The sequence below is a fragment of the Pygoscelis adeliae genome, unplaced genomic scaffold (genome assembly GCF_000699105.1).
Source record: "Pygoscelis adeliae isolate BGI_AS28 unplaced genomic scaffold, ASM69910v1 Scaffold26, whole genome shotgun sequence".
Classification (NCBI taxonomy): domain Eukaryota; kingdom Metazoa; phylum Chordata; class Aves; order Sphenisciformes; family Spheniscidae; genus Pygoscelis; species Pygoscelis adeliae.
Genome location: NW_008825104.1, coordinates 3,547,300 through 3,561,384, shown reverse-complemented (window position 1 = coordinate 3,561,384; position 14,085 = coordinate 3,547,300). Strand labels below are relative to the sequence as shown.

Here is a 14,085-nt window from a genome sequence, read left to right as displayed (position 1 = left end):
GAGAACAGTATTGTTTAAGTTAGGACTGGTGGTCCACAAGAGCTGTGGCTTCTAATACATTTATTCATACAAAATCCTGTGTAACTCTTGCAATAGCTTTATCTTTGCAGATTCCTTTCTCATTCTCTCCTACTTAAAAGTTGGTATCAAAATGATGTGTAAATTCGATGTACAAAAATGTTAGAGTAGCAAGTTACTGTGTTGTCTGTTCTACTGTGCTTGTTTGGATCCTTGTGCTTAGTGATAAATAAGATAACATAATCATTTTTGGAGTAGAGATTCTTAAAATACTGGTATTTTAATGTGAATTGCCATGTAAGAATGTCTGCATTGGTAGTTACCAGAGAACACTGACATGGCAAATTATTCATGTGTTAGTCTTCTAGGTAAGTGGTTTTTTAAAAACCTGATGAAATTTTAAGCAATTAAAACATGAACAGTTTTGACAATTTCTGTTCTACATTTCTTTCTTTGTATTTGGCTATAGGTATACAGAAGAGAGGTGGAAGAGAATGGAATAGTTTTAGATCCTTTGAAAGCAACCCATGCTGTTAAAGGGGTAACAGGGCATGAAGTTTGCCACTACTTCTGGAATGTTGATGTTCGTAATGACTGGGAAAGTAAGGAATTGGTTCTTAAGCTTTGCATGTTTATCAGCAAGGATATTATTTATAACATTGACCTAACATCTGTGCTTGTTTACTGATGGATTTCCCCCTCCCCTTCTCTTTTAGCAACAATTGAAAATTTCCATGTTGTGGAAAATTTAGCTGATAATGCAATCATCATTTACCAGACACATAAGGTAATAACACTTCAGCCGTATGCATATCTTACTGAGACAGTCTGGGGTATATATGTTCTAATCTTATTCTGAAATACTTTATGGCTTAACAACTTAAAATTCAGAACAACATTTCAGAACAAGTTCTCTATTAAACTGCAACTTTGTCAATTTTTCAAACTTGTCTTGATAGCATAATTGCTTGTGCATGTGTCTGATAGAGCTTGTAGTAACAAATGAGGACTGGTTTTAATCTCTAAATGTATCACTGCCAGCAAGCAAGAGTCATCTAAAGCAAACGGAAGCAGTACATCAACACTGACTACAAGGAAGAAACCCATACCACTGTATCATATGTTTTGTTGCAATAATGCAAGCTATTGTTGGCCACAATTAGTTGACATACACATTTGCATTATGAGGTGGTATAACTGCTGGTACAACATTTGTTCTTGTAACTTTTTTATGTTTTTCCCCCTGCAACCAGTTCTCATGTAGCTTTACTAAAATGTTCATTTGAATTACAACCTAACAGCTGTAACTTAAAGGCTCAAAAAAATGGGAATGAAGTGTACAGGTTCATCTTTAATCTTGCATGATTCCAAGTATTAGTATACCCAAATATTAAACCAAATATTTTTCTTTGACAATTTTACCAGTAATGCGGTTACTTTAAAACTTCTGTAACAGAGGAATCGTGATTTTGAGTGAGACAGTTGTGTAACCTGTATAGTGTTGTGGTAAAACCTAGACTTTTTTCCCCCTATTGAGCGTCAGGAAAATGGCTTTTGTATATTTTCTTATTTTATCAGACATTCCACTTCTGAGACTTTCTCTTAGATAATAGCAGTTTACCATATCTGTCTTACTGAAGTAGTAGCTTTTTGAAATAATATTCGTTTTAAATATTTCTCTCTCTCTCTCTCTCTGGAGACATAAGTAACTGTAGATACATCTATTTATACTTCACCACTAGTTCAGTTTGTAGCTTACAAGTATTAACTACAATGTAAACCTGAGGCTGAGGGAACAGGAGGGGAACTGCCTCTTCCTGTTAGTCTACTGAAAAAGTCATTGCAGCGTGGCTTCCTGCATTTCAAAAGCCTTAAACTTTTGCCTTAATTTTTTTTAAATGAAGTATAGCCATATAACCTGATATGCATCTGTACAAACAGCTATGTTCTGTTTCAGTTTTGAAAATGAAATTACTAACTTGAAGAAACTTTTACTTAAGACTGACCTGTTTTGCCTTGCTTGTTTTTTCTGTTATCTAAGGGTGGTAAGTATTTAATTTGCAAAACTGGAAAAGCTTATATTCAGGTGTTTCTCTGCAGAGAGTGTGGCCAGCTTCTCAAAGGGATGTGCTGTATTTGTCTGCCATCAGAAAGATACCAGCATTCAGTGAAAATGATCCTGAAACATGGATTGTGTGCAATTTCTCTGTGGAACATGACAGTGCTCCTGTAAGTATTATTTTCATTCTATTGAGTTCTGTGTCCTGGTTTATGCTGGGATAGAGGACAAAAGCAGGACAGGTCGGGTCACTGCTGCGCTTGCACTGGGATAGAGTTCTGGTAAGTCCTTGGCTAGTGTAAGCACTGCTTAGCAACAACTAAAACATCAGTGTGTTATCAACTTTATTCTCATCCTAAATCAAAAACACAGCACTGTACCAGCTACTAGGAAGAAAATTAACTCTATCCCAGACAAAACCAGGACATTCTGCTTTTAAGATAATGTTTTTCTATTACGTAGTAATGCATGTGCAATACTAGTGTGAGGGAGGTGGGGATGTTATGCAAAAATACAATTTATTTAAACCAGGTGATACAGTGACCTGATGAAGGCATTCTGAGCCAAAAGCTTTCTTGCCTTATGTCAACAGTTGGCAGATCTAAGGTGTTGCAACAGAATGGAAGCAAAATTTCTGGAGATGTGAAAACGTGTTAAAGAATTGAGGTTATTTCGTGTGGAATCAAATCAAAAACTCTTCAGTATTGTCAGATGTAGGAGTAGCTTTTATGAATGCAGAGACGGAATCTGTTAAACCTCCATCTTACACAGTTCTGCCTTGGTTCTGTCAGATAGTGGCAATGATTGTTTTCTTTGTAGTATTTCTGTGCTGATTGCTATGCCATAGCCTGCTTACAAGGGAAAAGTTACTAACTGATATTTGTAAACGCTGATACATTATTCTTTAAATGTTTCCTTACTCATTTGTCACAATAATTAAAGTAATTCACTTGTAATATGTATTAAGCAAGCAGAAACCTAAGATTCAGGCATTTTAGTTTAACCCTTTCCCTGAATAGGTCCCCTGTGTACCTTTCATTTCACTTGCATTCATGTTATATCTATGTAGTGCTAGAATACAAACTCTCAGAAACACAGCTTCTGGAGTGTCTTAGACTTCATAGTAAATTAAAATGTTAGCAGTCAAGTATGCTGAAACAAATTTAGTTTGAGGCTTACAAGTGTTTCACTTTTTTGGCAGCTGAACAATCGCTGTGTCCGTGCCAAAATAAATATTGCTATGATTTGTCAGACATTAGTAAGCCCTCCAGAGGGGAACAAGGAAATAAGCAGAGACAACATCCTATGCAAGATTACATATGTAGCTAATGGTAAGTCTAAAATTTTTCAGTATGATGTTCATGATACATGCTAATTCTGGGGAGCTGAATACTGGCAAAAAAAGGTTGATGCAGTTTTCTGTTAAATTTATATATAGCATCACACTAGTGATCTTCATGCTCAAAAAGACTCGAATTAATGTGCTACATGAATCAGTGAATGGGATCATTCATTGTTTGGCATTCTGGGAGGAATAAATGGAAGTGGTATGTAGCTCAGTCCTAAATACAGAACCTTGGGGTGGAGGAGGGTGGGCAGAAGAATTGTCTGCAACTGGGATGACTTGGCATAGCTTTTAATTTCATTAATAGTATGGTTTTTTCATGTATTGCTGTCAATTTTTTTCCCCCGATTTGTCTTATTAGGCTGAAAAGCTGCTGATAGTGAAGATACAATTCTTACCCTGTGTTAAGAAGGAGCAAATACATTTTGTATGAGGATGTTTGCAAGCTGTATAATCTAGTCCACATATTTTTTTTAATTTTTTTAACTGGTAGAATCCTTGGTATTGACTGAAAAGTTATCAAAGCCAAACTTCATTGTTGTTCAGTATTGTTACTCTACACAGTATTTAGCAATGTATTGTAGTATTGGAGCTACATACTTACTAGCTCCTCTCCTGCAGCTACAAAACACTTCAAGAGTAGCTCACCTGCTCATTACTTTTAACCACCTATTATGTGGCTTACTAAAGAGTCAGAGTCTGAAGAATTGGTTCAGTAAATCTTTGCCATATAGGAGTGATGTAATTTGTATTAAATCCTGTACAAATAATACTATATGGTTGTTGACCTTGGGTAAGCTGCTTTGTTTCCTTTTCAGAAGTTGCCCAATTACTTAAAAAATAAATTTTCATTGATAAACTCTGAACTGTGATTATATGGGAAGTGGCAGCTTTTTCAGCAAAATACATGCCCTGTGAATTGAAGTTTATTTTAGAATCAGTTCAAATTTTGTTTAAAGTGCTTTAAAAATAATTTGTAAGACATTGGCTATGTAGCAACTCTGCAGACACATGCAGCAGTTATTGAAAAGTTAAGACTGACTTCTGTTTTCTTTGAAATAAAAAGTAACTTGAGTCTCTTTCTGTTGTTTCTTGGAAGTCCTTAGAGAATATCACCTTCCATTTGGGTATTCCCCAAAGACTCACAACACATCATGCTTAACATTTTCTAAATACTGGCATCATAGAACTGGACTGAGCTTGAGTATTAAGGGTAGAAAGTGCTACAATACAAGCTGTAGGGGCATAAAAAAAAATCTGCTGATCATTATTCTTTCCCATTACTTCAGAAAGAGTTGCAGGAATAATGAACTTAAATTTTCTTTTCTAGCTTTTAGCAGATTTGCTGTATTTCAATCTTTCTTCCTGTCCACTTCTAGTGAACCCAGGAGGATGGGCACCAGCATCAGTGTTACGGGCAGTGGCAAAACGAGAATATCCAAAATTCCTGAAGCGTTTTACATCATATGTGCAAGAGAAAACAGCAGGAAAGCCTATTTTATTCTAGTATTGGCAGGTATACATTCATTTTTTTCATTCTTGATTCACTGTTGTAATGTTAAGGCCAAACAGAACTACGCAATCTAGAAATGTCTTATCATGATTAGCATGAATTCAGTGCTTAGTTTTAATATATGTATGCAATATACTTTTTAAAACATTCATGTAATTCGTGTGTATTATTCGCATGAAAAATAAGGACTGCACAAGTTATCAAGTATTAGTTTTTGTAGACTTTTACTAGTTTATTTTGCAAGTTTTTGCATACATGTCTAATCTATGTAGAAGTATAAAAGGATGAAGCATTGTTTTTTTCTCAGCGATCACAGGCCTTTTACACTTGTTCTGAAAAGAATACATACTGAAGTTTCGTTAGAGCCTTAAGAGGTTTTAATATCTTAAATTCTACTTATAATTGCATATTTGATGGCATGTTATGAAGGTCAAAGTATTCTTTTATACAGAATATTAAACAGAATAGTTTTGATCTAAGATTTTTATTGATGGGACTTTTCTGACAGACCAGTGTCAATTACTGGACTATTTAAAAGGCTGTGACTTAGATTTTTAGCCTTTCTGATGAGCCTAAGAAAGAAAAGGGATTTACAGATGCTTTCTGAAGTCAATGGATGTATTCTGATGGTATAGGTCATTGGGCTAATCTAAATTATTTTAACATTTAAATGATGATATGACATCAGAAGAGGATTTCTTGATCGCTTTTGGGGCTGTCTGAATCTGTCAGACATAAGTCTTAGTGCTAAGTAAGGCTTCATTTAATTTTTGTTAGTGTAGACTCTTGTTATATACTTCATTATGTATAACTGTAGTGTCAAACCATCGAATTCCATTTGGTAGTTCTAGTATTACAGCATGGTCTGAAAATGAGTCTTTGTCAATTCTTCTATGCATAACATAGGCTACCTCTATTTTGGGGTTCTATTTGTCACGTCAGACTCCGAAAGTCTTATTCGTTTGATCCTTCTGTTACAGGTAGCCCTGTAATGATTCACATTTTTGATTGTATATTGTTAGAGAACTAGTGTCCATGAACCATTAAAAACAAGGCTGTCATGAGCCAACGGTTCAAACGTGAGCATAGCAGTGCTGATACTATTTAAGGTGTTTAATAAGTTCTTGTTTTCCTATTAGTGTTCAAACTTTTCAGCGCTGTATTTTTCTTTGCTTACCTGCAGCGATCGGAACAAGACTGGGTGAGCATTCCACGTTGGAGAAGTGACCATGCATAGAGCACTCCATGCTGGAACGAAGGATCTACAGTCTTTTTATGGCCCAAGTTCTAGGCTTTGTATACTGAAGTGAAGAAGTGTTGCAACACCATGAGGCTGAATATTTAACACTAGCTCTCCCCTGCTAACTTTGCCTGCTGAATAAGTGTGTAATTATAAATACATGTATTGATAACATGTATAAGGCTCTATTTTCATTTGCTTGCTTTAGAAGAGGAAGAATGTGTACGACTTTGAATCACCAACGTGGGATACTGCTTTAGTTTTAAACAACTTGCAGAATTTTCACTGTCAACCTTCCTAAGATACTCGCACAGTTTTTGTGCATGTCTAAAAAGCACAAAAGACAAATGCATATATAGCATACTGTATGTGCTTTATATGCACAAAAATCTATGTGGTATTTTGGGGGGGAGGGAGGAACTTCAGTAAAGCCTAGGTGACTTATTGGCAGGTTTTGTTTTGCTTTGTATAACCATAGTTCATTGCTGCTGGTTTCTATAATGAATCATCTTGTTACATAAAATGTCAGTTAATAACTGAGGGCTGTCAATATCCTTATGACTTTGCCTTTTCTATTGTCTTACTCTTATGAAGATCTTTGGTTCGGAAGGAGTAAGAGTGTGAAAAGCTTTATTTTTTTCCAGATATCTTTATATTTCTATTGTATTTTTTTAGTTATGTAATATGTGCTACAGAATTTTTGTTGTTAAACATGATCCAGAAGTATCTAGGAAGATTCTGTATGAGAGGGCAAGAGACTGCCTGAAAGCTAGAAGTCATCTGTCCATGCTGTATGTGGACTGCTTTCTTGCATGATATCTAGGGCTTTCCCGAAGCTATGAGGAAGGCACACTGTAATATTTATTGAAGTAATTTGGACTACGTAAGACAACATTCCCAGTCTAGAATGAGGATGAGTACATTATTTTCAGATCTTGCATGTGTTTTCCTCATCTTAATAAAGCCATGCTGTGAGGTTCGTATAGAAAATTATTTGCCTCTTGATCAAAAACCCATCAGAGCTATAAGGATGTGTAGCTCCAACCAGAAAGTTCCCTTTAGTTGCTGTGAGAATTTAAATGTCAGATATTTGCCTGCCGTTGATTCTGAAGATGCTCATTAGGAGAGGACTGTCACGGGCTGGTACCGACTTTGAGATCTTTTATCCATGTCCTGCAGTTGGAAACTCTTCAGAGACTGCTCAGTGTTTCACTAACCTGTGTATCTTGAGAAGAAGTTTCAGATATGTTTTTTTCAAAAGAAAGCTGAAAGTCTTATTTGGTATAGTATGGTAGGTGCCTGAAAATAAATATAATATAGTAACTTAATGAAGATTTGGTAAATGATTAAATGTGATCTACACAGTGTTGGAAAACTTTATCTGTTCATCTTCTCTGTAGAGATTAAATCGTATGTAACACATGATTACACATGCATGCAGATTTCATGCTCCATAACTCTTCCCTTTTTATTTGTCTTTCTCTAATGGTGTGCATGGAATATGCCTTATTACAGAGTTATTCTGTTAATTTGAATATGTAGAAAAGTGCCTATATGGTAATGCTAGTAAGGCAAATAAGATGAAAATTCATACATGTTTACTATATCACCAGTGAGCATTTTATATAGCTGTGTTAAGAAAAAATCTTATACCTCAAATGTACTTCATCTTTTTACAATCAACCAAGCAATGCTTCATTTCACCATAGCCACTGATGGGAACTTTTAAAAAAAAATCCAAAATATAGAGAGTTTTAATTCCTTATTTGCCGTTTCTGGTAATTGTTGGAATGCAGGCGAGTTTATTAATTTAATTGGATAGCTTTATTTACAAAGGTATGGAAAGTTTACAAAGCAGTATATAAACTTATATCATTAGTTGCATTTGCACTAAATGTGATGTACTTTTGCAATTTATTCTGTAAATAAAATTACACTACAGATACTATTTGTAAAGAATACGTTTTACTTTTAGATAAAGGCACTGGTACTTCACTACAGCTAGCCCTGCCCAATCAGAGTTGTAAGAGGCTTCTAAAGAATATGGAAGGAATATTGCAAGATTGAGAAATCAATGTTAATTGACCTCTTTAAAAACAAATGAAAAAAGGCAGTTCTCTGTAGGCCTCTCAGATTGTCTGTGTGCAAGTAGCCATTAGATCCTTTTTTCTGGAAGGGAGCTTGCTTTTATAGTTTTATAAAATTTGCCCTGTCTCTTGAGCCCATCCCTCTTTTCAGTCACTGCCATGTGTCTGTGCGCTCCAAGTTCACTTCTTCCTGTTAACGGGTCGGTAGTATTTATACAGCTGTGGTGGTCTTTGCAGAAGGAGATCCTGACTCTAGAATGGACATTTTTATAAGCTGAACCAATTTGAAGGGCTGAGAACCCAGCAATCTTCTCCATCAGATACTGTTTTCTGAATATCTGTGTTGGTTTGGAGAATTTGAACGTTGCCAAACTAGATCTGAAGGAAATGACTTGGTAGAATTGTATTGGGAATGAAGTTGAGATGGTCATTGTTACCCTGTCTGAGAACCTGAACATCTTATTTTGACAAATTTATGTGTGAAAAATGTGATGCACTTTGGGGGGGGAGGGGGGGGGAATTACCTTTTACTTAATTGGGCTGAGCTGGCTTATCTGAAGTTGTGCAGATTCTCTTTAATCAGATTGTCCACCTGTATTTTTGTCAAGTTGTACAGATAACGCTGTATTTGAATTGCCACTGTTCATCTACAGACTTAAAACATGAATCATATTTTTCAGTACCTTGAGTGTGTAGAGTGTAACTGTTTGTTCTATAATAGCTTTATGATCCTAATGGTAAGTTTTAAAAATTAAAAGAAGTTGGCTCTTCCATGTTACAATCACAAATTTAAAACCAGTATTTAAAAGTGAAAAGTATTAAAAATTATGAAGAAAAAACCTGGTTTGTAGTTATTTTTAACTTTCAGTGCTTTGGAGAAACTCATTTAAAACATTTACCTTCTAACCAACTTTTAGATCATGTGTAAAGCTATGTACAATATTATAATGTATGGAAAACATTTAACAGGAAAGCAGTTTGCTTGTATTACTGAGGTTACTGAGATGAAAACTTGAATGCCACATTAGTTTATATGTCAAAAAGCTCATTTTGTGCTAGCGTATCAGAGGCCATGTTAAAAGATGTTCCTGTATGGTATAGTCTTAATATAGAACATTTCCAAAGTAATGCAGCTCTTGTCTTCTTTTGTACAGAATTAACAGCAATATGGAAGTTTCCATGGGAAGAATAGAGATTCAGGACTGAGGAGTGCCAGAGGATAAACTTGTGGCTTTTTCTAAAGTATGAAGAATTTTTCAGACCTGAGATGGGCTTCTGTAGAGCAAGCTTTCTTAATAGCAGAAATAGCTGGTACCTAATGGATCAATAACAATCCTACCTTTATTTGTTATGCAGGGATTTCTACTTTTTATACGATAGTAAAGTTGTAGAAACCTTACAAGTATGCAAGACTGGAGGAACAGCTTGAAATAATAGAAGGCATTACTTGCACAAAAAAAACCCTTAAGCTCAGCTACATCAGGCCTGGGTAGTACATTGCAACAAATACGGAGTCCTGAGGTAAGCCCTGCCCTTGAAGAATGCAGCTATTTTAGCTGTCAAAAAGAAATCCCCCATGACAAAATAAAAAGAATACAGTCGCATTCTTGGTCCCGTATGTTAATGTGTGCAATTTAAAAAATACGTACTTTCCAGTAAGGAGAGGTTGAGCATTTCTGTTGCTTTCTGTATCACTACAATATAATTTGACCCTAGATAATGAACGATAATTAGTTGGGGTTATGCCATCCAATTTACCAGTGTGTATTACTGATAGTATTGCTATTATCTTTAGTCTTCAGCTATAAAAGCTATGTTTCATAGGAGAAGAAAAGTGTATTTCATTAGATAAAAGAAAGGGATATACTTCCTGAGCATTAGGTGCCTGGAAGTGTCCATTTTTCTTTGGCTGTAACCATTGATGCAGTAAGCTTTTTTCCTCTGCACACCTGCCTCTTTTATGCATGTGCTGTGACTAGAATAAGGAAGGCTGGTAATGTGGATTGCTGCAATTTTTCAGGTTTAAACTAATTCTCCTTAAAAAGAACTATTTTAAATTAGAATCATAGAATCATAGAATCATTAAGGTTGGAAGAGACCTCTAAGATCATCGAGTCCAACCGTCGACCCAACACCACCATGCCCACTAAACCATGTCCCTAAGCGCCTCATCTACCCGTCTTTTAAATACTTCCAGGGATGGGGACTCAACCACTTCCCTGGGCAGCCTGTTCCAATGTTTAATTACTCTTTCAGTAAAGACATTTTTCCTCACATCCAATCTACACCTCCCCTGGCACAACTTGAGGCCATTTCCTCTTGTCCTTTCGCCAGTTACTTGGGAGAACTACCTCAAAGGTTGAGGGGCAGGGGAAAGTTGTTTGCTTTCTTTTTACTTTAAGCTGGAAAAGTTCAGAGTTAAATTTAAGTCTTTCATGTTCAATGGACTTTCACATGAAAAGGAAGTTACCTATATTTTAAGCACTGGATACAAGGTTGCAAGTTTTAAAATGAGTATTAGTTTCTCCTCTGAGTTACAGTTTTGAACACAATTATTATTCAGTGACATGCAGTGATTAATATATTCGTAGAGAATTTTATAAAATCGCAAACTAATGATTGCATTAAATGAACCAGCCGAAAATGTTGTGCTATTTTGTTCTTTGTGCATCTTGCCTTGCCTAATCAGTTAAAATAAGGTAATTTTTTGAACGTATTAAGAACATCAAATTAACCATGAAAAAGAAAAAGAACATAATTTCAGTTAGAGAATATTCAATTCATTTAAAAAACAAAATTATGATAAAGTTGGAAGACTCCATGACACCTTCGCTGGAGATGCACATGAACTGCTGACCAGCACTTGCAATTTCAGCAGGCCGGCCCATCGATCCAGCCTGTCCAGGTCCCTCTGCAGAGCCTTCCTACCCTCGAGCAGATTCACACTGCCGCCCAACTTGGTGTCATCTGCAAACTTGCTGAGGGTGCACTCGATCCCCTCGTCCAGAGCATTGATAAAGATATTAAACAGAACTGGCCCCAATACTGAGCCCTGGGGAACACCGCTTGTGACCGGCCGCCAACTGGATTGAACTCCATTCACCACAACTCTCTGGGCCCGGCCGTCCAGCCAGTTTTTGACCCAGCGCAGAGTACACCTGTCTAAGCCGTGAGCCGCCAGCTTCTCCAGGAGAATGCTGTGGGAGACGGTGTCAAAGGCCTTACTGAAGTCCAGGTAGACCACATCCACAGTATTAGTATTTTTATTTTTGAGAACTTAGACCAAGCAATAGTCAGACCTGTTGTCATCTAAAGTGTAAAAACTTCAATTAGGAACTTTCCATTCAGTCTCCTTTTTCTTGAGCTGGTCTGCCTGAAATTCCATGTGGGATTTTCCTACCTATCACCATTACATTAACACCAACCTTCTGTGATTTGTTTGTCCCTCCACTTAGAAGCTCCGAAGGAAAATTACCAAGTGAGTTCCTTTCAGATGCAAGGGGAAGGACCTGTGTACTGAATGTTTTCTGTGTGTCTTCACACTGAAAACTACATACCCTTTGAAAAGCTGGCATACCATGTTCAACTTCTCTGATCCGTTGGACTTCTAAAACTTGCTCGTGCCGCAAGAGACGAGCCATGGATCGTGGAAGTCTGTGGCACGCAATTCCTAACCAGCGTTACAGTGGCAGGATATGACAACAACCCCGAGGATTCCCACCTGCCGGGGTGGGACTGCAACTGAATCGCGGAGCAACCCAGCAAGTTCAGCTCCTGGGTGCAGGCGGAGCTCTGGGACCCACCCCTCACACCCTGGGGAAGTCATGCCCTGTCACAGCATCCTAAAGAATTCCAGACTCGAAGGCCCAGGGATAGCGTGCCGTCTCATGAGGGTGAGTCATGCCTGAGTATGAACAAAAGAATTGTAGGTGTGTCCGTACCCTCCGGAAAATATCTCAAGCCGAGGTAACGAGCAGTCACACAGGTCACCTCATCGCTTGTACCCTGCTGGAAAATCACTGCTGTGTATTCAACGTAATGGTGTTCTCCAGCTGGTGTTCGAGCACTCGGTTGTCCCCACACCCCTCACGTAGAGCTTGCATCGGCGGAATGCTGGAGACACCGCACTCAGTGAGCACTAATCCAGTTGTCATGGCTTATCTTGTCCAAACGCAAGTGTTCAAAAAAAGCCTTTTAAGTTAACAGTTACATTTTGAAGCTTTTTGTGGGAGTGGTCTTTGCCTTTAGTTGTTACAGCGTTGTGTGGTGCTAAAGGGTGTCAATCTCTCTGACAGAGGTTGGTGCATTTTAGTAACGGGTAAAACGGTTGCCTTCTGCAAAGAACTTGAGAAATTTAAATAAGCTGCTTTATCTTTATTGGTTTTCCCAACCTTTTTTTTGTTTGAACTGTATTTGAAAACTCTCAAACCGAACTCAAATATCATTGAAATATAAGGAGGGTAACTAACCATCCTACTATCAAGAGAAGTGCTAAATAAAATCATCACTGGTTCAATTAGCAGCTCTATGATGCTCTTAATTGTTCAATGTGTCATTTTTCAATATCGCTGTCAGGTGTGAGAAGTCTAATAATAAAAATCCCATGTAATTTACTGCTTTCTCAAGACTGCCGTACCCAACTTCAGTGAAAAAGATGGAACAGCATTAAAAGATTTGAAAACCTCTTGCAACTGTAATACTGCTAAATTGTTTTCCAGTTCTAACTTTGGTTATATCAGAAACAGTTTCGCTAAAGTGAAACTGCCTTGTCTCCTAGCTGGTGTCCTTGCCCTGTGCCCTAGCTGTTCCTGTTACATATACTATTACTTTACTACTCTACTGTAAATAGGTGTACACTTGCTCTTTTATACTGTGTAGTTCTGGGCTTATGCTTGTGTTAAGCAACACCTCCTGCATTAAAGGATATTAACTTCACGTATTACTTAAAAGAAGAAAGCATGACTGGGTAGGATACACGAATGGTGCTTTTAAAAAACCCCAAAAGCAGCACTGGGATGTGGGTACACAGAAGGATGAATTCCAGTAAGCGCAACATTTCTGGAGTGTTAGGCAATACGCCTTCTAACAGGTATCTCCCCAACAGGAGAAGGAAAACTACCACTATTAGCATTTATTGATGCTTTGAATGGCATCAATTTAAAGCAGCGTCCACTTTTGTTCACATCCACCAGTGAAGGAAAAAACCACTCAGTAATTGCAGTTGACAAAACACTGATGTGTAGTCCTTTATTCCCCTCTCCCTGTTTTGATTTGCCCTCAAAAGGCATTTTAGAAGAACACCCTCTTCAGGAACACTAAAAAAACCAATGCCTTAACTGTGCAGCTTTTCAATTACATTAGCCTTTTGGGGTCAATTTTTTCCAGGTGCACTAGAGGCTTCAGTTGCTCAGCAAAGTTCCTCATGTCGTCAGAAACGACGTCCTGTCCTGCTGGCGCTACCACGTTGAGCTCCACCAGGTAGGAGAGGGAAAGCGGCTCGATGCTCTCCGTGTTTCCCGGCATTAGGATGCGGAAGATCTTGTACACGACGATTTTCATGATGCCCTTGCGGAACACGTGCCCTTTGGCCACAAACTCGTGGTCCATGCGGAAGCCCATCTCCACCAGAAAGTCTGTCAGGTTGTCCGAAGTAGCGATGTCTACGCAGTTGCGCACCAGCGCGTGGCGGTTCTTATCGCCTATTTCTGGCTGGCCCAGGTAGCGCAAGTGCCAGGGCATCCCGCTCTTGTCCATGGACCGCCGCGCCCGCAGCACGAAGGGGCTGGGCGGCGGGCCCCTCACCCCGGACACCAAACCCGGGGC

At 38.0% G+C, this 14,085-nt stretch overlaps 2 protein-coding genes across 2 annotated transcripts in view; one reads left to right on the top strand and one right to left on the bottom strand.

Annotated features, from left to right (window-relative positions):
* The window catches only part of COL4A3BP (collagen, type IV, alpha 3 (Goodpasture antigen) binding protein), an 84,915-nt gene extending 76,148 nt beyond the window's left edge, over nt 1-8,767 (top strand). Inside the window, 6 exon segments of the mRNA XM_009327310.1 lie at nt 488-620; nt 735-805; nt 2,119-2,247; nt 3,279-3,408; nt 4,802-4,938; nt 6,119-8,767. Coding sequence (XP_009325585.1) covers nt 488-620; nt 735-805; nt 2,119-2,247; nt 3,279-3,408; nt 4,802-4,929 — 591 coding nt within the window. The 3' untranslated portion in view covers nt 4,930-4,938; nt 6,119-8,767.
* Nucleotides 8,768-13,477: 4,710 nt separating this feature from the next.
* MED18 (mediator complex subunit 18) overlaps nt 13,478-14,085 on the bottom strand; it is a 2,393-nt gene continuing 1,785 nt past the window's right edge. Inside the window, exon 3 of the mRNA XM_009327309.1 lies at nt 13,478-14,084. Coding sequence (XP_009325584.1) covers nt 13,615-14,084 — 470 coding nt within the window. The 3' untranslated portion in view covers nt 13,478-13,614. The remainder of the gene's footprint in view (nt 14,085) is intronic.